At 45.9% G+C, this 25,130-nt stretch overlaps 1 protein-coding gene across 1 annotated transcript; it reads left to right on the plus strand.

Moving 5' to 3' along the window:
- Nucleotides 1-488: 488 nt before the first annotated feature.
- LOC111157317 (chromosome unknown C16orf78 homolog) lies at nucleotides 489-23,453 on the plus strand. The gene is made up of 5 exons (XM_022518621.1): nucleotides 489-644; nucleotides 4,240-4,377; nucleotides 4,904-5,012; nucleotides 20,425-20,680; nucleotides 23,306-23,453. Exons 1-5 carry the CDS (start codon nucleotides 489-491, stop codon nucleotides 23,451-23,453), a joined length of 807 nt encoding a protein of 268 aa, XP_022374329.1.
- Nucleotides 23,454-25,130: the final 1,677 nt, after the last annotated feature.

Genomic DNA, 25,130 nt, shown 5'->3' on the forward strand with positions numbered 1-25,130 from the left:
AAAAGTTATTGAGGCTATAAAAACTTCATTCTAATTAGAGTACATTGTAGAAGGCCTGGATACCAACCTAAAGGAATTTGGATATTTTTATAGGCTGCAGGGAGCCACTGAAGTTTCTTGAGAAAGGGAGATATGTGACCTCTGTTTAGGAGCTCTGTGGAAGTGGAGGTGGAGAAGCCATGAGGGAAGTCATGGCGGAGTCCCAACAAGGGACTCCAGAGGGGCAGCGACCGTGTGGGGAAGCCGATGTTGGACCCCACTCTGCCCCCACAGGCCAGCCTGACAGTGACCTCACAATCACCTTGCAGACCTCCCACTCTTGGGAGGCCAACATCCCAGCTGTCAGCCTACCTCTGCCTCTTCCATCCACCACCTAAAGGCCACACCCTGCCAACCGAGGTGCTCCAGGCCAGCTACCAGAAACAGAGGGATCGACAAAGCAAGAGTGAGCCACCTTCCTGAACCCAGCACACAGCCAGGACTCCTAAATGACGGAGAAATCAGAGCACCTAAAGAATGCAATGCCCACAGAGAGGAAGTCCACGTGGAGAACGGCGGAGGAGAGGCGGATGTCAGACCTCACGCGGGTGCTGGAGTGGCTGGAGCGGAGGCAGGGGAAGAAAAAGCAAGTGTATGATCTCCAGGTATGGACTGCCCCAGCAAAGCTGCAAGGCAGCTAAACTCAAGGCTATTCCAATAGGGGAGAGATTGAACTTGACTCCCAGAAAACAGAAGGCAGGAGGAGCTTTAAGCAAGGGAGTGAACTAGTAGAAAAATCCTGGGGGGAGACAGGGGAAGTTGTCCATGTGGTTAGGCCAGCTGTGTTGGCCACTTGTCGCTCAAGTTATTAGACTCCTACCTTCCCATAGAGACTGGGAGGATGGGGTGCTCTCTTTCCTGATGATTACATTTCATCTTTTTTTTTTTAAGGTTTTATTTATTTATTTGACAGAGAGAGAGAGAGGGAGAGAGCAAGAGAGCACAAGCAGGGGATGCTGCAGAGGGAGAGGGAGAAACAGATTCCCCGCTAAGCAGAGAGCCCGATGTGGGGCTCAATCCCAGGACCCCAAGATCATGACCCGAGCTGAAGACAGATGCTTAACCGACTGAGCCACCCAGGCACCCCACATTTCTTCTTTTTTTAAAAGATTTTACTTATTTATATGAGAGAGAAAGAGCACGAACAGGGGAAAGGGAAAGGGAGAGAGAGAATCAGACTCCCCACTGAGCAGAGAGCCCGACATGGGGCTTGATCCAAGGACCCCCAAGATCATGACCTGAGTGAAAGGCAGATGCTTAACCCTTAACCAACTGAGCCATCCAGGTGTCCTCTGATGATTACATTTCAAAGGGATGGCTTCCAGGTCCTTTAGAAGAACATTCCTGGATTATAAAGCTGGCAAGAGGCTAGGAAAAGACTTACATCTCAAAGGGCAGAAAAAGAACTTACAAGTGCCAGTTTTTAAAGGAAGAGAAAAGAGCAGTCATGGCCCTAGAGACAGGAAGGAATCTATCAGGAGTTTAATCAAGGTGAGGGGAGCATTAAGGCTGTCTCGGTCAGTGTTCCAGAAGAGTTTAGGGCCAATAGCTTCTAAGATCTTGGTGGTGGCAGAATGGGTCCTCCCCACTGTCCCCAGACACTTAAGTCCTGATGATGGCTCTAGCGTCAAAGGGCATTCAGTCTCCACTGACACTATCCCACTGGGACTCCCACTAACAAACCTCTTTTCTACCCTGTATCACAACTAGTTCTCATCCTCGGGTCTTATTCCTTTGGGGCTGCTATAATAGAATACCATAGATTGGGTAGCTTATGAACAGCAGAAACTAACTTCTCCCAGTTTTAGAGGCTGGGAAGCCCAAGATCAAGGTGCTGGCAGATTTGGTGTCTGATGAGGGCCCAACTCTTTCTTCACAGATGGCCACCTTCTTGCTGCGTCCTCACAGGAAGGAAGAGAGGGAAAACCTCTCTGTGGTCTCTTTTATAAGGTCACTAATCCCATTCTAGAGGGTTCCACCCTCATGATCTAATCACCCCCCCCCCCAAGGCTCCCTTCCTAATGCCATCACATGGCAAGTTAGACTTTCACCGTAGGAATTGGGGTGGGGGGAGGTCACAGACACTCAGTCTATAGCACTGCCCTTCCCTCTTTTTCCAGGAACTATGGCAATGAGTTTTACATCAGTTTCCCCCAGAAATCCCCCAGGTCCATCATCTATTGGAAAATCAAGCTGTGTTCTTAGAAAGTGGTCTCCTCTGTAGAAGATGCTGCCTGATCTTGAATTCCCCAGCCCCCAGAGAAGAAGGGGTGGAAAATGGTATTACTAATGACAGTGCTAACGTTTATTTAGCATTTACTGTGTGCCAGGCCCTGAGCTCAGCATCGCACGCGTGTTATCTTGCCAACTGCTCCCCGCAGGGCTGCAAGGGAGACACAATTCTTACCCACCCCAGCTCACGGGAGGTAATGAAGCTGAGTGAGGGTCAGAGAAGATATGTGCCTGCGCTTACCGAATTAATGAAGGGCCAAGCCAGGACTCCAAGTCAGACTTACCCTGTTCTCAAGCTCATGGGCTTTGTCAGGTCAACTCCCCATAGTCACTTCCACTTTCTCGGTTCCAACCACTCCAAAAACTGTGGTGCCCCCCCCCCCCGTCTTTCCAAAACCTCCCTTCTGTGTATATGCTTACTTATTTATACTTATTTATATTCAGAAAGATCTGAGTGCCCGTTCCATCAAACTTACTAAATCACATCCTGATAAACATATTTTACATTCAGGTGCTAGTGATTTATGGATAGGCTACCTCCTGCCCCCATTTCAACTGCTGGGTCGCTCAGAACTCAATATCACTCACAGAAATTTACATCCACTTCTATGATTAACAGGCATTTCTTCTCATGAAAATCATATTCTAATAATGTTTTCACAGCCTTACCTTTAATGTGGCATTTGCTGGAAATAATTTTGGATTCAGGAAGGGAACGAATTTTAAATTGAAAATACAATGAAGGGGCACCTGGGTGGCTCAGTCAGTTAAGCATCTGCCTTGGGCTCAGGGTCCTGGGATCGAGCAGGGCATCCGGCTCCCTGCTCAGCAGGAGGTCTGCTTCTCCCTCCCACTTCTCCTGCAGTCTTGTGCTCCCTCTCCCTCTCTCAAAAAAAGTAAATTTTTTAAATCTTTTTAAAAAATAGAAAATACAATGCAATCTTCAAGCATCATTATCCTTCCCAGAGGCACCTGGATTTTGAAAGAAGCTCCTGTGATTCCAGGAAATGTCTCAGACAGCACAGGTTGGGGGGGGTCCTTTAATGTAGATAGTTGGAGAGGTGCTGTCTGTGGCCTCCTCTCCCTTCTCCTGGCATCTGCACAGGGATTCATTAATTTCTCAGAATAACTCTAGGAGATAGATCCTCCTCTTCCCTCCGTCTCTGGAGGAGGAAACCAAGCCACGGCTGCTCAGCCACCAAGCAATGGAGCAGGATCCCCACCAGGCGTCTGACCTGGAGACCAGTCCCGGCTGCCGTGTCTCCACAACCACCACAAGTGGAGACCCAGTCCATTCAGCTTTCCTTGAGGAACTCGGGCATCCCCAACCCTCATAGATGGGCCTGGAGGTCCGTCTGCAGGCCCCTCCCCGCTGGACCCTGGAACTCCCTAATGAATGCGTCCTCCCTGCCTGCCTGATAGGAGAAGAAAGCCAGGCAGGCGCACAAGAAAGTCCACGTATGCCCCGAGAAGCCCCCGAGAAAAGAGAGAGGCAGGATGAATTGTGATGATAAGATGGGGAGGGCTTGGGAGAGGAGGGAGCCCTGGGGACAGAGGAAGGGTCCTGGCTGGACTCTGAGACACGGTGGCCTTCCTGTGGTTTCAGACTGGAGGCCTCGGCAGGGAAGTCACAGCTGCATAGGCCGATTGGGGGTCAGAAGGCATCCCTACCAGGTTGGGGAGAGGGGCCCTTGTATAGAGGGTAATAGGGAGCTAGGGGTGGGTTCTGAGGTTGGGAGGGACAGTCAGACCTGAAGTTTTTAAGTTTTTAAGGCAGTGTGACATTACACCGGGGTGTGTCTGGAGGCAGAAGGACAATTGTGGGAGTGGGGACAGAAGTGCCACCATGGAGGCCAAATCTGGAGGTGGGAGGGGGCAGCCCGCTCACCAGCGTGCCGTCCCTCTGTGGGGACAGAGGGTGGCCTCTGCCCACCAGACAATCACAGGGCAATCCTCTCTGTCTTCAAGCAGAAACCCAAGGGGGTAACTGCCCCTAAAACAAATGGGAAGGAAGGAAAGAAAGACCTAAACATCCTGAAACAGCAGAAAGGGAACCGCCAGGTGGCGTCTGCCAAGCAGGTGACACGGGCTTCCCACGCTGAGAGGGTCCCCGCTCTGCTCCTGCACAGAGCCCGGTTGCATTTTTTAAAATTTAAGGCTCTAAAACCCACCCCTGCCCCACATGAACCCCCAAATGAATCACCTGCCCCTTTACCCCTCCAGCCCTCATGCCACACACTGCCCCACCCGATGGAGACCGGTCCTGTGGTAGAGGGTCCTTCTTCCCAGGTGCCTGTCTTCCTCCTCTCAGCAGGCACTTCCCCGCCATGAGAACCCCCGGGGCCTCCCTGTCCCCTGAGGGCTGCGGCTTCCGTGACCCCTCATGACCTCCCTCTGAGACAGGTGGGACCAAAAGTGAGGAGTGGGTGAGCAGGCACCAACCTGCCCTCCCTGCCCCCCTCACCGGCCCCAGGGCCTAGAGCGGCCTCTCCTTTGGCCCCTTTGCCTGCTTTCAAGCAAACCCTTGAAATCACTCATTTTGGGGGTGGAGGAGGCCATGCCGAGACCTGTTCCTTGTGATTTAACTTCTTTCCCACACCCCTCCAAGTCCCGAAGGCAAAGCACCAAGAAGGACAGGGACCCCACCGTGCACGGAAAGATCTACGGCAGCGTGGACCCAAAGGGAAAACGCCTTAGCATGATTCCCAGCAGCTACACCAAGGATGGCCCCAGGAAATCCGGTAAGGGAAGCATCTTGGTCCTGGGGTGCCAGGCCGTCCTCCCGTCCTCCCTAATCGCCCGCCTCTCAGAGGGACAGGACGCTCACAGTGTTTCCAGAGCAGCAGTACCCACGTCAGCCCGGCAGCTGTGAGCCTTGGCAGAGCCCCACGTGACTCTTCAGGGCTCTCAGCACAAGCTGGGTGTGACCCGGATGGCAAGCAGGTGGAAATCTAGGCTCCACCCCCACTGGGGCAGGGGTTCTCTTCTCAGGTGCAGCAGCATGTGCCCCCCCCATGCCATTCCTAAAGCTGGTGACAGCAACCTCGTGAGCTCCAAGTTGTCTAATTAGGTACTGTGACAATGTCAGGGTAGCATACGAGGTACCACACCGGCTGGCCCGAAACCTGCCATGTGTGGCTCACACCCAAGAAGAGGTATGCTAAGTTATGCCCCGTCTCCAGTTCCCAGGGCTGCCCAGGGTTCGAATCTTGGGTCCACCACTCTGTAGTGAACTCAGAGTTGTGTGAACAGGAGTGGGTCCGCCGCTCCATCTCTGGGGCTTGGTTTTCACATCTATAAAATGGGACAATGGCATGACTTGCCTCCCAGTCCAGTTTCATGAAAGGAGGCATATAAAGCATGCACCCCAATACAGACTAGGTACTCCATAAATGGTGGCAAATAATTATTTCTAAGGAAAAAAAAATGCTGAAATGCTCAGGTGGTCTAGACCATTGTGTTGGAAAAACAATTGCTTTTATTGTGCCTGGCTTCTTGGAGAGGAGGTGTGTGGTTGGAGAAAGATGGAAGGGATTCCAATTAGCCCAAAGGAGGAATGGGCAGAAGCTTTCCAGCAGGAGCTGCCAATTCTCCTGCACCAAAGTGCTCCCATTGTGCCCAGCAAAACGTCCTTTCTCCCCTTCTCGTTTGATACACTCAAGCCGTTGAAACCAGACTGCACTCACTTGCCTATCAGATTTAAATATGATTGGCTCTAAATGCCGTGCAGGATCCTGGACTGAATCCTAGAACAACACTTCAGTGGGGAAACTGGAGAAATCCAAAAAAGCTGTTAGGTGCCCATGTTAATTTCTGAGTTTTTTTTTTTTTAAGATTTTATTTATTTATTTGTCAGAGAGAGAGAGAGAGGGAGAGAGAGCAAGCACAGGCAGACAGAATGGCAGGCAGAGGCAGAGGGAGAAGCAGGCTCCCCGATGAGCAAGGAGCCCGATGTGGGACTCGATCCCAGGACGCTGGGATCATGACCTGAGCCGAAGGCAGCTGCTTAACCAACTGAGCCACCCAGGCGTCCCTTAATTTCTGAGTTTTGATGAATGTGCCCCGCTTGTGTAAGATGAAACTTACCCCTCAGGGAACTTACCCACTGAGGGAAACTGAGCAAGCAGTGCCCAGGAGCTCTCTATACCATCTTGCCAACCCTTCAGCAAATCTAAAATTACTCCAAAATAAAAGGTTTATAGATAGATATAGATGTGGATACAGACACAGATATAGATAGATAGATTGACTGACATATGACTTATGGGAGACCCTACATCTTTCCCAAATTTTCTGTGATTCCCGGTGCAAGTCTGGCTCTGAAGTCCAAGTTCCGCTGAACCCCTGAGCATCTGCAGATCTTGATTCCAGTCGTTGCTCCCTGCTCCCTGCGCCCTGCCACTGCACACAGACACAGAACACAGCTCTGTTTCCTTCATTTGCCCCCAAGCCTCTCACATGAAGCCTTTGTGTGTAAACAGACTTCACCGAAGGTTTGGGGCAATGAAGGGAAAGAACTTCATGGCAGGATTCTACAAAAAACAAAAAACGGAATTATGAAACTCCCTTCAGGGTTCTCCCAAATCTTTTGTCCCCTGCCACCAGGAGATGGTCCCTGAATGCATTTGCCTACAGGGGGTTCCCCTCCAGCTGTTTTGCTCACCCATGCACTGGCGGGAAAGTGAGCCCAGCCACCACCCAGGTCCCAAGGTTTAAGGAGGCGCTCACTCTCCAGTTCTGACTCTGCACTTGCATGAGCCCGAGAGTGAACACCTGCTTAAATTTTGTCCCTCCCGCCGTGGCTGTTCTCACCCTGGTCCTGGGCCTGCCTAGCTCCCGCTTCTTCCTCTCTCTTTCCTCTACCCTCTCCTCCATCCTCTGCTGTCCTCACCCCCACAGTTCCCGCTGGCTTGTTACCTGGAAGGGTCACTCACTTTCCTTTGTTTCCCTGTCTCAGTCCACACTCAAAAGGAATCTATCAAGATACTTTCCTAAACAAAGGCCGTTCCTTCCCTAAGAGAAACTCACATACCAGCTGATTAAATAATTCTTTTCATGACACTGCACAAAAATGCCAGCAGGACAGGTGGAACAGTTCTTTGGTTTTCTGCATTGCCGGCTTCCCGCCAAGACAAATGCACCCTGTTCAAAGAGGGGACTTTTTTCCTACCTGATGTAATACAATAAATGGCCACTGGGGGGTAGCAGGTGCTCAGAGGCTCCCATGAACCACCAGGGCATCCAAGTGTGGTCTCCAGGAACTGGGTCAGGGCTGAGTCTGAGCAGGGCAAAGGAGCTTCCTGTGCAGGCCAGCAAGAGGCCTGCCATGAGTGGACAGGATCTGGTTTTGGAGTCAAGTTCCAGACAAAGCAGCTCCTGGGAAGGGCATGGGGCCAGTTAAGGGCTGGGGCAGGAGTCCAAGTGGAGATACACAGGGATCGAGGAAGGGTATTCTAGAGCAGGACTTCTGGTTCTGGCCTCCCCAGACCCACTCAGTATCCTGAATCATCGCTGTCCTGGTTTCCCTAGCAGCAGAGTGAGCTCTTTGCTCTCCTGACATTACATTTCTGTGATCCAGGGAGCAAGGGTCTGCGGAATGACCATCATCAGACACAACACTGCATGTGTCCACTGGGTCTGTACAGAAACAACAGCTTCTACTCGCCCACATTTGTAATGTTGCGGTGGCCCCAGGATCAAAATCTCTGAAACACGGTGTGCCCCGCCCACCCCCCGAGGGATAGATCACTGTCTCCAGCTCCAGAGCCCCAAAGCCAATAGAAAACAGCAGTGACCACCCCAATGCGAACCATAGTGCTTTTCAGAGCTGATTATTTCATATTTGTCTCCTCTCCTCATTTTCACAGAAGCACCCATTCACTCCTCTCACCAGCTGAAATGCCACGTCCATCCTGCCACTGACCACCACCTTGCCATCAGCCTCTGCCCCACCACGCTGTGTGCCATGGGCCACTCCCCTCTGCCCACGACTTCTCCTCCCTTGAATTCCCGGAGGACAGCCTTTTCCGTTTCCCCTTCCTCTTTCACCGCTCCCCCAGCCCCTGTCGGAGGACCACCAAGTTGGTTCTGAATCTGTAAAAGGTCACTCCAGCTTTGGGCCAGTAAAAGACCCTGGGAAAGCAATTGGAACATGTTTCCAAATAAATCTTGGCAGAGTCTGAGCTGCTAGACTAGAAGGGGGCATTCTTTTGACTTTCTCTCCCCTGGCACCTATGCCCAGAGCTTTCTGTAGGTGCCAGTGCAGAAAGACATCCTTAATGTGGAGGTCTGGAGGGCAATGATAACCCTCTGTTTCCATGAGTACAGACTAAGCCCCGGGAGACCCAAACACAGCCCTCTAGAAATCACACTTGCTTGTTCAGCCACAGACTCAGGAATATGTGTCATTTTTGCCCAGATGATAGCCTTTTTCTGGGCACCAGCAACCTAGGTTCACATTTTCTTGGATCCCCCAACTACTTAGCCCTGGTGTCTTGGGCACATGACTTAATGTCTCCAATCCTCAGCTTTCTCATTTTGTTAAATGGACAGGATATGCTTGTGAGACTCTAGTGCCCCCCCCCCCCAGAAAGCTCCTTGAACACTGCTGGACACCTAAGTCACTCACTACCTCTAAGTTCATGTGTTTAATTATCATTACCATTTATATGACTACTCTTCTTTCCTACATGAGACCTACCTTGACCCAGACAGTGCTCAGATATCTCAGAAAAGGCTATGGTTCTTTCTCCAAGGGATTTCCCATTTGTGTTAATGAGGACACACAGCTCATGATTCTTCTAGAACAGAACACCAGTTTCCAATATGCATAAATAGGGACTCCTCAGGCCCCCTGGCCAGGGACCTGCTGTCAATCCAGAATGCCAGACTAGGGCTAGAGAGTCCCAATACAGCCCCTAATTGATATGAGACCTTGGGCAAATCACAGCATCTTCCCAGGAGGCTGTTCCTCCATTTACATAACTGTGGGGGATCTAGACTCATTCCCCCCAGACATATCCCAGTAAAATTCCTGAACTTTATTGATGAAATCTTGCAGGCTTACAGGAAGAATGCTTTACTTACAAAGGGGGAAAAATGCTCTAGGTGAGAGCAGAGGCACCAAACTAGTTAAACTAGTTTAAACTAATTGGTTTAAATTAATTGGTTTAAAAATCAGCATCTAGACAGACTGAAAATCAGGTTTACGGGGCGGGGGGGTTCAAGATGGTGGAGGAGTAGCAGACTGAGATGACATCAGGTAGCAGGAGATCAGCTAGATAGTTATCAAACCATTCCAAACACCTACAAACCCAACAGGAGATCGAAGAGAAGAAGAGCAGCAATTCTAGAAACAGAAAATTGACCACTTTCTGAAAGGTAGGAAGTATGGAGAAGTGAATCCAAAGAGACAGGAAGATAGACAGTGGGGAGAGGTGCCGGCTCCAGGCAAGCGGCAGAGCAACAGAGCACAAAATCTGAACTTTTAGAAGTCTGCTCCACCTAGGGACATCGCTCCAGAGGCCAAGCAGGGGTGGAGCCCACACGGGAACAGCATGGTCTCAGGTCCCACAGGGTCACAGAAGGATCAGGGGTGTCTGAGTGTAGCAGAGCTTGCAGGTATTAGAGCAGGGAAGCCGGCTACAGAGATGGAGTGGAGGAGTGAGCTCTCAACTCGGGGTTACCTTAAACTATGATCCGTGGCACAGTCGGACCATTGCTCTTTGAGCAGGGGCTCCACAAGTGGCAGATCCAGGGAGACTCACCTTCCTCCTCTGGAGGCAGGAATCTACCTTGGGTTTGGAGACTTCAAGCGGGGCTTGAGTCATGTGCCAGAGACAGAAACATTTGGCCACAAGCCGGGTGAGCTCGGAGCACAGCTGGAGACCAGGGAGATGGGCGGGATTGAGCGCTTTTCTCTGAGGGTGCACTGAAGAGTGGGGCTCCAAGCTCTCAGCTCCTCCAGCCTGGAGACTGGGAAGCTGCCATTTTCATTCCCGTCCTCCAGAGCTCAATGGAAGAGCTCAATGGAAAGCGTTCAGGGAACAAAAGCTCCAGAGAGGGAACCCGAGCAGATGACAGCCGGGCCCCTGGCAAGAGCGGTACAATTCCGCCTCGGGCAAAGACACTTGAGGATCACTACAACAGGCCCCTCCCCCAGAAGATCAGCAAGATCCAGCCAAGACCAAGCTCACTGATCAAGGAGAACACTGAACTCCAGAGCTAAGGGAAAGCAGCGCATAGAATTCGTCACTTTTTCCCAATGATCCTTTAATCTTTCAAACTTTACTTTTTTTAATTTTATTTTTTTCTTATTCTAATTTTTTAAACTTTTCCTCTTTCCTCTTTTAACGTTTTTTAACTACTTTATCTTAACAATACCTTTCTTTAAAAAAAATCTTTTTAAAACTTCATTATTATAGTCACATTTTATCTTTCATTGTATCTAACTTTATTTTTTGTATACATATCAGGTTTTTTCCTCTAAAAAGTTTTGGGATACAATTTCTTCTAATAGATCAAAATATACCCTAAATCTAGCACAGGGCTTTGTTCTAGTCTCCAGCCTGAGCAAATTCTCTCCACTTTCTTTTTCTTTCTTTTTCCAACCAACTTATATTATCCATTCCTTTTTTAGAATTTTTAAAAAATGTTCATCTTTACAGTCATATTCCATCCCTTCATTGTGTTTACCCTTATTTTTGTATATATATGTTTTTCTTTCTTTAAAATTTTGGGAGGTAGTTTCTTCTAACAGACCAAAATACACCCAAAATCAAGAGGGTGGCTCTGTTCTATTCACCAGTCTAATGTGTGTATATATATATATTTTTTAATTTTTTATTTTTTTTAATTTCATTTTACCCCCATTCTTCTCCCCCTGATTTGGCATCTCTTCTGATTTGGTTAGCATCCATTTTTCTTATGTCTTTGCCACCCTTCTAGTATTTTATTCCCTCATTCATATATTCTTCTCTGGATAAAATGACAAGGCTGGAAAAACTCACCAAAACAAAACAAAACAAAACAAAACAAACAAACAAACAAAAAAGGCAGTACCAAAGGCTAGGGACCTAATCTATACAGACATTAATAATATGTCAGATCTAGACTTCAGAATGACGATTCTTAAGGAGCTAGCTGGGCTTGAAAAAGGCATGGAAGATATTAGAGAAGCCCTGTCTGGAGAAATAAAAGCCCTTTCTGGAGGAATAAAAGAACTAAAATCTAACCAAGCTGAAATCAAGAAAGCTATTAATGAGATGCAATAAAAAAAAATGGAGGCTCTTACCGCTAGGATAAATGAGGCAGAAGAGAAAACTGGTGATATAGAAGACCAAATGACGGAGAATAAAGAAGCTGAGCAAAAGAGAGACAAATAACTACTGGACCACAAGGGGAGAATTCGAGAGATAAGTGATACTATAAGATGAAACAATATTAGAATAATTGGGATTCCAGAAGAAGAAGAAAGAGAGAGGGGAGCAGAAGGCATATTGGAGCAAATTACAGTAGAGAATTTCCCTAATATGGCAAAGGGAACAAGCATCAAAACCCAAGAGGCACAGAGAACCCCCCTCAAAATCAATAGAAATAGGTCCACACCCTGTCATCTAATAGTAAAACTTACAAGTCTTAGTGACAAAGAGAAAATGCTAAAAGCAGCCCTGGACAAGAAGTCTCTAACATACAATGGTAAAAATATTAGATTGGCAGCAGACTTATCCACAGAGACCTGGCAGGATAGAAAGAACTGGCATGATATATTCACAGCCCTAAATGAGAAAAACATGCAGCCAAGAATACCATATTCAGCTAGGCTATCATTGAAAATAGAAGAAGAGGGGCACGTGGGTGGCTCAGTGGGTTAAAGCCTCTGCCTTCAGCTCAGGTCATGATCCTGGAATCCTGGGATTGAGCCCCACATCGGGCTCTCTGCTCAGTGGGGAGTCTGCTTCCCCCTCTCTCTCTGCCTGCCTCTCTGCCTACTTGTGATCTCTGTCAAATAAATAAAATCTTAAAAAAAAAAAAAAAAAAAGAAAGAAAGAAAGAAAGAAAATATAAGGAGAAATAAAAAGCTTCCAGGACAAACAAAAACTAAAAGAATTTGCAAACACCAAACCAGACCTACAGGAAATATTGAAAAGGGGTCCTCTAAGCAAAGAGAGAGCCTAAAAGTAGTAGACTAGAAAGGACCAGAGACAATATACAGTAACAGTCACCTTACAGGCAATACAATGGCACAAAATTTATATCTTTCAGTAGTTACCCTGAATGTAAGTGGGCTAAATGCCCCCAATCAAATGACACAGGATATCATAATAGATAAAAAAACAAAACCCATCAATCTGCTGTCTATAAGAAACTCATTTTAGACCCAAAGACACCTCCAGATTTAAAGTGAGGGGTTGGAAAACAATTTACCATGCTAATGGACATCAAAAGAAAGCTGGGGTGCCAATCCTTATATCAGATCAATTATATTTTAAGCCAAAGACTATAATAAGAGATGAGGAAGGACACTATATCATACTCAAAGGGTCTGTCCAACATGAAGATCTAACAATTTTAAATATCTATGCCCCTAACATGGGAACAGCCAACTATATAAACCAATTAATAGAAACACATTAACAATACAATAATAGTAGGGGACTTTAACACCCCTATCACTGAAATGGACAGATCAAGCAAAAGATCAACAAGGAAATAAAGGCCTTAAATGACACACTGGACAAGATGGACATCACAGATACATTCAGAACATTCCATCCCAAAGCAACAGAATACACATTCTTCTCTAGTGCACGTGGAACATTCTCCAGAATAGATCACATCCTGGGTCACAAATCATGTCTCAACCAGTACCAAAAGATTGGGATCATTCCCTGCATATTTTCAGAACATAATGCTCTGAAGCTAGAGCTCAATCACAAGAGGAGAGTTGGAAAGAACCCAAATACATGGAGGCTAAAGAGCATCCTACTAAGAATGAATGGGTCAACCAGGAAATTAAAGAAGAATTGAAAAAATTCATGGAAACAAATGATAATGAAAACACAATGCTTCAAAATCTGTGGGACACAGCAAAAAGAGTCCTTTCCAAAAGGAGAGGAAAGTATATAGCGATACAATCCTTTCTCAAGAAACAAGAAAGTTCTCAGGTACACAACCTAACCCTACACCTAAAGGAGCTGGAGAAAGAACACCAAAGAAAGCCTAAACCCAGCAGGAGAAGAGAAATAATAAAGATCAGAGCAGAAATCAATGAAATAGAAACCAAAAGAACAACAGAACAAATCAACAAAACTAGGAGCTGGTTCTTTGAAAGAATTAATAAGATTGATAAACCCCTGACCACACTTATCAAAAAGAAAAGAGAAAGGACCCAAATAAATAAAATCATGAATGAAAGAGGAGTGATCACAACCAACAACAAAGACATACAAACAATTATAAGAACATATTATAAGCAACTATACACCAGCAAATTTGACAATCTGGAAGAAATGGATGCATTCCTAGAAACGTTTAAACTACCAAAACTGAACCAGGAAGAAATAGAAAACATGAACAGACTCATAACCAGTAAGGAAATTGAAGCAGTCATCAAAAATCTCCCAACAAACAAGAGCCCAGGGCCAGACAGCTTCCCAAGGGAATTCTACCAAACATTAAAAGAAGAATTAACACCTATTCTCCTGAAACTGTTCCAAAAAATAGAAATGGAAGGAAAACTTCCAAACTCATTTTATGAGGCCAGCATTACCTTGATCCCAAAACCAGACAAAGACCCCATCAAAAAAGAGAATTGCAGACCAATATCCTTGATGAACACAGATGTGAAAATTCTCACCAAAATACTAGCCAATAGGATCCAAAAGTACATTAAAAGGATTATTCACCATGACCAACTGGGATTTATTCCAGGGCTGCAAGTTTGGTTCAACATCTACAAATCAACCAATGTGATACAATACATTAATAAAAGAAAGAACAAGAACCATATGATACATTCAGCATCAAAAGATGCTGAAAAAGCATTTGACAAAGTACAGCATCCTTTCTTCATCAAAACTCTTCCCAGTGTAGGGATAAAGGGTACATACCTCGATATCATCAAAGCCATCTATGAAAAATCCACAGTAAATATCATTCTCAATGAGGGAAAACTGAGAACTTTTCCGCTAAGGTTAGGAACATGGCAGGGATGTCCATTATCACCACTGCTATTCAACATAGTACTAGAAGTCCTAGCCTCAGCATCAGACAACAAAAAGAAATTAATGTGGAAAATTATGTGGAAAACCTAAAAGACTCTGCTCCAAATCTGCTAGAATTTGTACAGGAATTCAGTAAAGTGTCAGGACATAAAATCAATGCACAGAAGTCTGTTGTATTTCTATACACCAACAACAAAACAGAAGAAAGAGAAATTAAGGAGTTGATCCCATTTACATTTGCACCCAAAACCATAAGACAACTAGGAATAAACCTAACTAAAGAGGCAAAGAATCTGTACTCAGAAAACTATAAAGTACGCATGAAAGAAACTGAGGAAGACAAAAAGAAATGGAAAAATGTTCCATGCTCATGGATTGGAAGAACAAATATTGTGAAAATGTCTATGCTACCTAAAGCAATCTACATGTTTAATGCAATCCCTATCAAAATACCATCCATTTTTTTCAAAGAAATGGAACAAATAATCCTAAAATTTATATGGAACCAGAAAAGACCTCAAATAGACAGAGGAACGTTGAGGGACTCCTGGGTGGCTCAGTGGGTTAAAGCCTCTGCCTTCAGCTCAGGTTATGATCTCAGGGTCCTGGAATCGAGCCCCGCATTGGGCTCTCTGCCCAGGGAGGAGAATGCTTCCTCCTTTCTCTCTGCCTGCGTCTCTGCCTACTGTGATCTCTGTCTGTCAAATAAATAAATAAATAAAAATCTTAAATTAAAAAAAAAAAAAGACAGAGGAATGTTGAGAAAGAAAGCCAAAGTTGGTATCATCACAATTCCAGACTTCAAGCTCTATTACAAAGCTGTCATCATCAAGACAGTATGGTACTGGCACAAAAACAAACACATATATCAATGGAACAGAATAGACAGCCCAGAAGTAGACCCTCAAATCTATGGTCAACTAATCTTTGACAAAGCAGGAAAGAATGTCCAATGGAAAAAAGACAGCCTCTTCAACAAATGGTGTTGGGAAAATTGAACAGCCATATGCAGAAAAATGAAACTGGACCATTTCCTTACACCACACACAAAAATAGACTCCAAATGGATGAAAGACCTCAATGTGAGAGAGGAATCCATCAAAATCCTTGAGGGAAACACAGGCAGCAACCTCTTCGACCTCAGCCACAGCAACTTCTTCCTAGAAACTTCGCCAAAGGCAAGGGAAGCAGGGACAAAAATGAACTATTGGGACTTCATCAAGATCAAAAGCTTTTGCACAGCAAAGGAAACAGTCAACAAAACCAAAAGACCACTGACAGAATGGGAGAAGATATTTGCAAATGACATAACAGATAAAGGGCTAATATCCAAAATCTATGAAGAACTTATCAAACTCAACCCCCAAAGAACAATTAATCCAATCAAGAAATGGGCAGAGGACATGAACAGACATTTCTGCAAAGAAGGCGTCCAGATGGCCAGGAGACACATGAAAAAGTGCTCCACATCACTCGGCATCAGGGAAGTACAAATCAAAACCACAATGAGATACCATCTCACACCAGTCAGAATGGCTAAAATTAACAAGTCAGGAAACTATAGATGCTGGCAAGGATGCAGAGAAAGGCGAACCCTCCTACACTGTTGGTGGGAATGCAAGCTGGTGCAGCCACTCTGGAAAACAGCATGGAGGTTCCTCAAAAAGTCGAAGATAGAGCTACCCTATGACCCAGCAATCGCACTACTGGGTATTTACCCTAAAGATACAAATGTAGTGATCCAAAGGGGCACATGCACCCAAATGTTTTCAGCAGCGATGTCCACAATAGCCAAACTATTGAAAGAAACTAAATGTCCATCAACAGATGAATGAATAAAGAAGATGTCATATATCTATATGTCTATATATATAAATATATATAGATATACATACAATGGAATACTATGTAGCCATCAAAAGAAATGAAATCTTGCCATTTGCAATGACATGGATGGAACTAGAGGGTATCATGCTGAGCGAAATAAGTCAATCAGAGAAAGACAATTATCACATGATCTCCCTGATATGAGGAATTTGAGAGGCAAAGTTGGGGGTTTGGGGGGTAGGGAAGGAAAAACGAAACAAGATGGGATCAAGAGGGAGACGAACCATAAGAGATTCTCAATCTCACAAAACAAACTGAGGTTTGCCAGGGGTAGGGGGGTATGGAGAGAGTGGTTGGGTTATGGACATTGGGGAGGGTGTGTGATATGGTGACTGCTGTGAAATGTGTAAGCCTGATGATTTACAGACCTGTACCCCTGGGGCAAATAATACATTACATGTTAATTTTAAAAAGTTAGCCATTTAAAAAAAATCAGGTTTAATATAGAAAGATTGAAAACAAAAGGATGACCAAGAGGAAGCATGAAATGCAAACAGACGAGGTGGAATTAAGGCTAAAGGAAACATGTAGGGTAAAAGAAGGATATTTTTAAATGTTAAAGAGAATAAATAATCATAAGCCTGCACATACCAAAAATATAGTAGCTAAACAGAGAATTATTTAGCTGCAAAAAGAACTGCAAAAGAACCTAATAAAATACAATTATAGTGGGAGGTTTTAATATACCTCCTTTAGAATCAAAGAGACATAACTTCATATTTGAATAAAGAATGCATTTTTATGTGGCTAAAAAATATCCACAAATCTCATCTACTTATTCACTGCCTAGAAAACATTAACTTCCAAAAAGTTAAGATTTTAGGGCAACCTACATTATCCTAAAGCAATAATTAGAAATAAAATTTAAATTAAAAGATATTCCCAACTTAACAGTCAGAAATTAAGAAATGCATTCCTAAAATACCCTATATCAGAGAGGAAAAAAAAAAAAAACCTCATGAAAATAACCCTGTTTCTTACCTATGGGAACAAAGGCAAAATCTATCCTCAGACGAAAATTTATAGTAACAACTAAAATTAATAATTCTTGTCTTTATAATGCAAAAAAAGAGAAAAGGAATACTTTAACAATTTATTATTTGTAATACTTTAAGAGAAATAATTGATATGAGAAAGAGAGCTTTCATACATTAAATTCCAGCTGAGATTAATGAAACGCAAGATAAAAACTAGCTAAAAGGCTACATCCTAAATCCAAAGCTAGCTTTTAGAAAAAGCAAGTCATGAATAGTATGAACTCCTCATGACCATTGTGAAGAAGAGTAAAGAGGCCCCTGGCTGGCTCAGTCAGTTAAGCTTCTGACTCTTGATTTCAGCACGAGTCATGATCTCAGGGTCATGAGATCAAGCCCTGCATCAGGCTCCATGCTCAGCAGAGAGTCTACTTGAGATTCTCTCCCTCTCCCTCCCCCTTACCCCTCCCCTCATTCGTGCTTAAATAAATAAATAAATAAATAAATAAATAAATAAAATCTTAAAAAAAAAAGAAGAGCAAAAATGTACAAGATTTGGTATGAGAAAGAATACATAAGCAAAGATGGGAAATACATTAACTGAGCTATTATAGAATACTAGAAGCACTTCTCTCTGATGTATTTGAAAACCTAGAAGAAATAGATCATTTCCTCTCATACAATAAATTATTAAAATTGACATCATAAACTTGAAGAGAGCAATTTCTGAAGTAAAAATTGAAAGCAGTTGACACTTTCTCACTGAACAAGTCACCAGGTCAAAAGGCTTCAAACCAGATTCTATCTATCTTTTCAAGAATGAATAATCTCAATGTCACTTCAACTATTCCAGACCTATAAAACACAGACACTTCTGTATTAATCCAACAAGGCATCAGAACCACAATATTCAAATATTTGCAAGAAAGTAATATAGATGCAAAAGAATATATTAAAAATTTTAGCCAATAAATCAAATATATGAAAATATATTGATGTATGAAATTAATAACATCCCATGACAAAATGCAGTTTCTTTTTTTCCTTTTTTTGAGAGGATGAAATTTATTTATTTATTTTCTTTTGAGACTTTATTTAAACTCAAGTTAGTTCATACATAGTATAGTATTAGTTTCAGGGGGAGTATTTAATGACAAATAAGATTTCTTACAGCAGGTTAGGAATGGTTAGGTTATCACTATGAGAACATCTAAGAACATAATTTATTCCATCAATAAAGTAAAGGAAAAACCATATGAGCATGTCAGTAAATGACAGAAAAGCAAAAGGTAGAATCAAGCAATTATTACTAATAAAAACTCAATGTAAATTAAGAATTAAGCTCCTAATATTATAAAACATACCAAAAATAGTGGCAAGTATCATTCTAAATTATGAAATGCTTATTATTTTAATTAAAATCAGGAAGAAAATGAGGCATGACTGCTATCATCATTATTGACATTGTGTTAGAAAGTTCGTCAAATGCAGTATGTCAAGAAGAGTACATAATTTTTCTAAATGTTAGGAGGAAGATATTTTCATTTTTCCCCTGATATGATTATGTATCTATAAAACTCAAGGAATTCTAACTAGAAAAATATACATTGTAACACAATAGTCTTTTTTCTATATTTAAATGGAAATGGGAAGAAAACATACCATTCTCATCAGTAAAAATCTATAAAATACTTAGTGGTACATTTAGCAAGAAGAAAAAATTAAGTTCTCCAAGCACTAGCCCTCACAGTATTTAATTCAATACCAACTCCATATTTGGATAACATCAGACACTCACCATTTCATTTCATATATTTGTGTCTTTGTGCATGCTGTTCCTCCTGCCTGTACATGTTGTTCCTTCTGCCTTCACATGCTGTTTCTCCTGCTGCACATGCTGTTCCTCACACCGACACATGCTATTCTTCCTGCCTGCATACGCTGTTCTTACACCCACATATGCTGTTCCTCCTACCTACATATACTGCTCCTCACATGCACACATGCTGTTCCTCCTGCTGCACATTCTGTTCCTCACACCCGCACATGCTGTTCCTCCTGCCTGCACATGCTGTTCCTCATATGCGCACATGCTATTCCTTCTACCTGCACATGGTGTTCCTACCTGCACATACTGTTCCTTCTGCTGCATATTCTGTTCCTCACACCCACACATGCTGTTTCTCCTGCTGCACATTCTGTTCCTCACGCTCGCACATGCTGTTCCTCCTGCCTGCACATGCTGTTCCTCACACCCACACATGCTGTTCCTCCTACCTGCATATACTCTTCCTCACGCCTGCACATGCTGTTCCTCTTGCCTGCACATGCTGTTCCTCACTCCCTCACATGCTGTTCCTCACACCGCACATGCTGTTCCTCACACCCGCACATGTTGTTCCTCATACATACACATAGTATTCCTCCACCCTGCCCATGGTGTTCCTCCTACCTGCACATGCTGTTCCTCCTGCTGCATATTCTGTTCCTCACACCCACACATGCTGTTCCTCCTGTCTGCACATGCTGTTCCTCCTGCTTGCACATGCTATTCCTCATGCCTGGACATTCTGTTCCTCCTGCCTGGACATGCTGTTCCTCACACCTGTACATGCCATTCCTCATGCCTGGACATGCTGTCCCTCGTGCCTGCACATGCTGTTCATCCTGCCGGCAATACTTTTCTCCCCTTTAATCCAATAAATTGTTTTTCCTTTAGAAATCTCATCTCAACCAACCAACCAACCAAACAAAAAACCGTCTCAGAGTTGATCTTTGCTAGCTTCCCCTATCTCCTCCAAGCAGAGGCTCCCTTCAGGTTAGGAAGGAGAGAAGAGAAGATGGAGAGAAGGGGGTGAAGACAGGAGGGAAAGGGAGAGAGCCGAGGAGGCAGCGAGAAAGGGGGGAAGTCAAGATGAGCGAGAATTAAGCCCATGCGGAGAAGAGCCTGCAGAGCCTTGAAGAGACCTCCTACCTCAGGCTGTCTGGCAGGCCTCCCCCACTTCCTGCCCGTCCTGTCTCTCCCCTCCAGCAGATCTAACTCCCTGCTGGTATCTGTCCAATTGCAGACCTCGACATCAAGGATGCAATCGCCCTGGAGTCCATTCAGCGGTCCCTGCAGTACCACCGCCAGAGCGTCCTGGACCCCCTGCTGCAGGAAACGCCGGTCTTCGGTCGGAGGTCGACCCTCCTGAGGGACTGGGTACTAAGCAGGTCCACCGAGATCTCCTACGAGCGCAAGCTGAAGAGCCTCATGGAGAAGGGCACCGAGCCCAAGGCGGAACTGGTGAGGATGCTGAAGCCAGAGGAGGTGCTGAGCTGCCGGTGAGCCGCCCTGGTGGGCGGGGCAGGGGCGGGGCGCGGGCGGGAATAGGCTTTGGTCATCTCCTTCTGCCGCAGACACCTGGGCTGAGCCTGGGCCAGGGAAGGGCAGCGGCGATGGGCAGGACTGGGCTCTGTCTTTGTGTCCTGAAGGGCCGTTCCGGGGCTGAAGCCACTGGGTTTGCCGGCAGCCTCGCCCGCTAGTGGACAAGCTCTGGGAAGGGCACAACATTTGGGTACCACGTGTTTGGACGCTGGCACCACCCTTCCAATATTTCCATACGTTTCACAATAGAAACCATGACTATGATCCAAGAAGAAAGAATGCGTTGTCTGTGGCCTATTTTTAACAGGAAATCCCCCTAAAAGCCTTCACACCTCGGTGTGGAGTTGCCTGTGGTCCTCGCCACCATCCTGGGTGGCCATCTGCTGCGCGTGTGGGGCTTTAAACTCCCGGAGGCACTATGAACAGAGTGTGAAGCCCTTTAGTATTTACTGTCCCTACCAGAGGTCTTCCTTCTCACGTGTTCTCTGTCTTCTTTATCAAGACCTGCCGATTTCCATCCCCAAATTCAAGGACCCCTCCCAACCCCGGTGCTAGCCTTTACTGTAAAGAGGTGAAGGACAGGGCTCAGAAACTTCAGTAGAGGAGGAAACAACAGACTATGTTGGGTGTCCTTGTAGACAGAGCAGCAGTGAGCTCCTCCGCAGGTGTCAGATGGCCTCAGATGCCTGGCGTCTCGTGACCCCACTTACCAAGTCTGCTCTGCTCACTGACTGGCTGAGAGATGGGTGGGTGAATGGCAGCCCCCCAAGCCCCCAGCCAAAGGGGGCTTCTTGTTTGACCTCTCCATGGATGGATGACTTTGACGATGGCTTTCAGTTTGACAGAGGGGTGCTCATGACTCTGGCCAGCCGACGGCCGACCTGGGCTTCATGGTGGGCAGACGAGAGATTTGGACAGGGCTCCTAACCTGCAAGGGCGGGAAGAGAATATTTGGAGAGATGGCATCCAACGAGCCACTAGAAAAACATCCAAGGAAAAGATGAAATTGTCCAGAATGGGATCTTCGTGAGTGCTGATGTGTGCATGTGTGTGAGACCCTCCAGGGCCGGGCAGGGCAGAAGGGGAAGGAGCAGACCCTGCCTGGTGCTGTCAGAGAAAGGCAGTCCAGACATGAGGTTGGGAGTGCAGTGTCAGATGGCTGTAAAAACAGGTAAGGGGCACGTGGGTGGTTCAGTCAGTTAAGCCACTGACTTCGGCTCAGGTCATGATCCCAGGTTCCTGGGATCAAGCCCCACATCAGGCTCCCTGCTCAGCAGAGAGCCTGATTCTCCCTCTGCCTCTGTCTGCCACTCTGCCTACTTGTGCTCGCTCTCTGTCAAATAAATAAATAAAATCTTAAAAAAAAAAAAAAAAGGTGGGGCGCCTGGGTGGCTCAGTGGGTGAAAGCCTCTGCCTTTGGCTCAGGTCATGATCCCAGGGTCCTGGGATCGAGCCCCGCATCGGGCTCCCTGCTCAGCGGGGAGCCTGCTTTCTCCTCTCTCTCTGCCTGCCTCTCCGCCTACTTGTGATTTCTGTCTGTCAAATAAATAAATAAAATCTTTAAAAAAAAAAAAAAGGTAAGCAACAGGCAGATCTTGAAGGACAGGGAGACCATTCCCGATGGGTAGAAAACCCAGCTCATTTCAGTATGCAGCTCCTCCCCCATCGTCCGTAGCAAAGCAACCAACCAGCAGGTGGCCTGAGTAAGGGACCCACCCCCTTAGACTAAAGCAAGGAACAAGGTCAAAGCCACCGGTAGAATAAGGAGAGCTCGGAGAATATGACGGGCGATATACTCTCTAGACCACACAGTGTTGAAGGGATCAGTTCCACTCTCCAGTGTAAGTCAGAATTGTGGGGTTTTAGCTAAGATTTTAAATCACTGGCCTGTTTTTTTAATTGTTTGAGCATTATTAAAAAGAAAATACTCCCTTTTCCTACAACTTTACTCAGCTTTTATTGCCACTGTTCTGTATTTTCGCCCAGGCTTCAGCATCCCTGAGGTTACCCAGACCTGTTAGTGATGGGGCGCTCTGACAGTTGCCTCCCTCCCCACGTGGCATCACATGTCACCTTCACCGTAGGACACCTGCTTCTACCCAGTGCCGTGTCAAAGCTGGCAGAAGCGTCCTTGAGATGGATATCCCATTATTTGCTTAACCACTCCCCAGTTGATGGAATCTCCTCTTTTCCTGTTGTTGATGACCCCGAAATGAACGCTTTCATTTACATACCTTTTCATTCCATTGACTTCTCTTGGGATTAGTTAAGGCCTTAGTGGAGTTCCGGAGTCAATGATAACGAAGGAACTTTTGAGGGGGTGGAGGGACTTGCGGGGATGGGGACGGTGCCTGGCACATTTGTTGCCAAATTAATTTCCAAAAGAGCTCTACCAATAAAAACTCCCACCAATTCTATGGGGTGTCCCACTCTTCTGTAGGATCTCTGTCAGCTCCAGAAATGTCTGCAGAGCCAGCTCCCGTGAGAGCTCCCACAGTGCTTAAATCTGAGCTCTTTTCAATAAAGTTCGAAGCGACGGTGACTCCGCACTCTGCTCACCCCTCTGGCCCTGTCTTGCGCAGATACCTGAGGCTGTCCAAGAACAACATTCGGACCTTGCTGAAGCTATGCAAGGACGCGGGCATGAACGTGGACATCCACCCCCACATGGTCGAAGGAGAGATAGATGCGAAAAAGGTGTTCAACCAAAACCCCAGCGTGGCCCTCTAGGTCACCACAGGCTCCCTCTGCTGTTGGGCCCTCGGCCCCCAGACGACACCCTCCGGTATGCCAGGCCTAGGCCTTCAGACCTGGGGTGTCCCTTTTAGACAGTAGCCATCAGAAAACAAGGCTGAACTGCATGGACCATAATGCAAAGGTAGTGTTTGTCCTTGACCTGAGTTAGAACCAATGCCAGGGAAACTGCGGGTCGCCCCCCACCCAAAAGAAGATGCTGTAGAAAGGCTGTCTTAGAAAAGCAGGCTTAGAAGTGAGAAATGGAGACCCAGGGTCCCCAGAGGGACATCAGGAGGGGCAAGGGGTGAGGGGCTGGTTGGTGGGGGGACACACACCTCAAGTCTTATGCACCACCCCACCCCTGCCCCTGCGGGACTGTGGGGAGCTGAATGCCACACCTTCAAGGGACGGCTGGGTGATTCCAGACCCTCATGGGGTGGGGGGCTGCTGTGGGAGCCTCACTTCTCAGACCCCAGGTGCTCCCACAGAGTCGGGTTGCAAGCTTCTCCTGGGCATCAGCAGAGACAGCAAAAGAGAGGGGGAAGGAGTACACAAGAGAGACGCTGCCCCACTCCAGACCCTAGGGCCCCCTGGGGGCTCTCCTGGGGTCCAGAGGACTTTCCTGTGTGGACTCCACAAGCACAAAGAGCCTCCAACTCAGCTTCCTGACGTTCTGACCAAATAAACCTACAGTGAGCTCCAAGATTCACAGCTAACATTGAGAAAGGAACATTCATCCGTAGTTATCAGGAAGGCCACTGAAAAGCAACCCCAAGCCAGGGTCCCTTGGCAGACACCACCAACGGCAGCACACTATGCACAGTATTTTATAAACTCTGAAATGGCCTCGTGATTACATTTTCTAGCAGAAACACACACGTACACCAGGAACAGACTCACACAGGTACAGTCCCCTGGTTTATGGCAAAGGTGACACTGTGGTGCAGTGGGGGGAAAAGACAATCTTTTCAATAAATCAGGCTGGTCAATTAAATGTCCATATGGAAAAAAGTATCGACCCTCCGCCTCCCGCCATATGCAAAAATCCGTTCCAGATGGATGCAGATTGTGAAAGCTTCTAGAAGAAACAGAGAAGACAATCTCCACGACCTTGGGGTGGGCCAAAAAAATTTAAACAACACAAAAAGCCTCAGGAATAAAAATATTAATAAATTTACCATAGTGAAAGCAGAACGTCTGCTCTTCAAAACATCACTAAGAGAGCGAGAACGCAAGTAACCCCAGTGGGAGAAGATAGATCCTACAAAGGGCTCGTATGCAGATGACCTGTTTTCAATTCCTATAAATCAGTATGAAAAACGCAGGTAACTCAATCAAAAAATGGGCCAAAGTCTTGCATAGGCAGTTTGTGAAAGTGTTTAGCTAAGTGACCAACAAACGTAAGAAGTTTCGTTAGTTTTCAGGAATGCAAATGAAAAGAAAAAAACAAGGCAGCACCACTAACATCCACCAGAACAGCGAAAAAGAGTGACAAGAGTTGCCTGGGTGGCTCAGTCGGTTAAGCGTCTGTCTTCAGCTCAGATCATGATCCCAGAGTCTTCAGCTCAGATCATGATCCCAGAGTCCTGGGATCGAGTCCCACATGGGACTCCCCACTCAGCGGGAGAATCTGCTTCTCCCTCTCCTCCCCACTCATGTGCGCTCTCTCAC

The sequence above is a fragment of the Enhydra lutris genome, unplaced genomic scaffold (assembly GCF_002288905.1).
Source record: "Enhydra lutris kenyoni isolate GAN:26980312 unplaced genomic scaffold, ASM228890v2 scaffoldscaffold54, whole genome shotgun sequence".
In the NCBI taxonomy this organism is placed as follows: domain Eukaryota; kingdom Metazoa; phylum Chordata; class Mammalia; order Carnivora; family Mustelidae; genus Enhydra; species Enhydra lutris.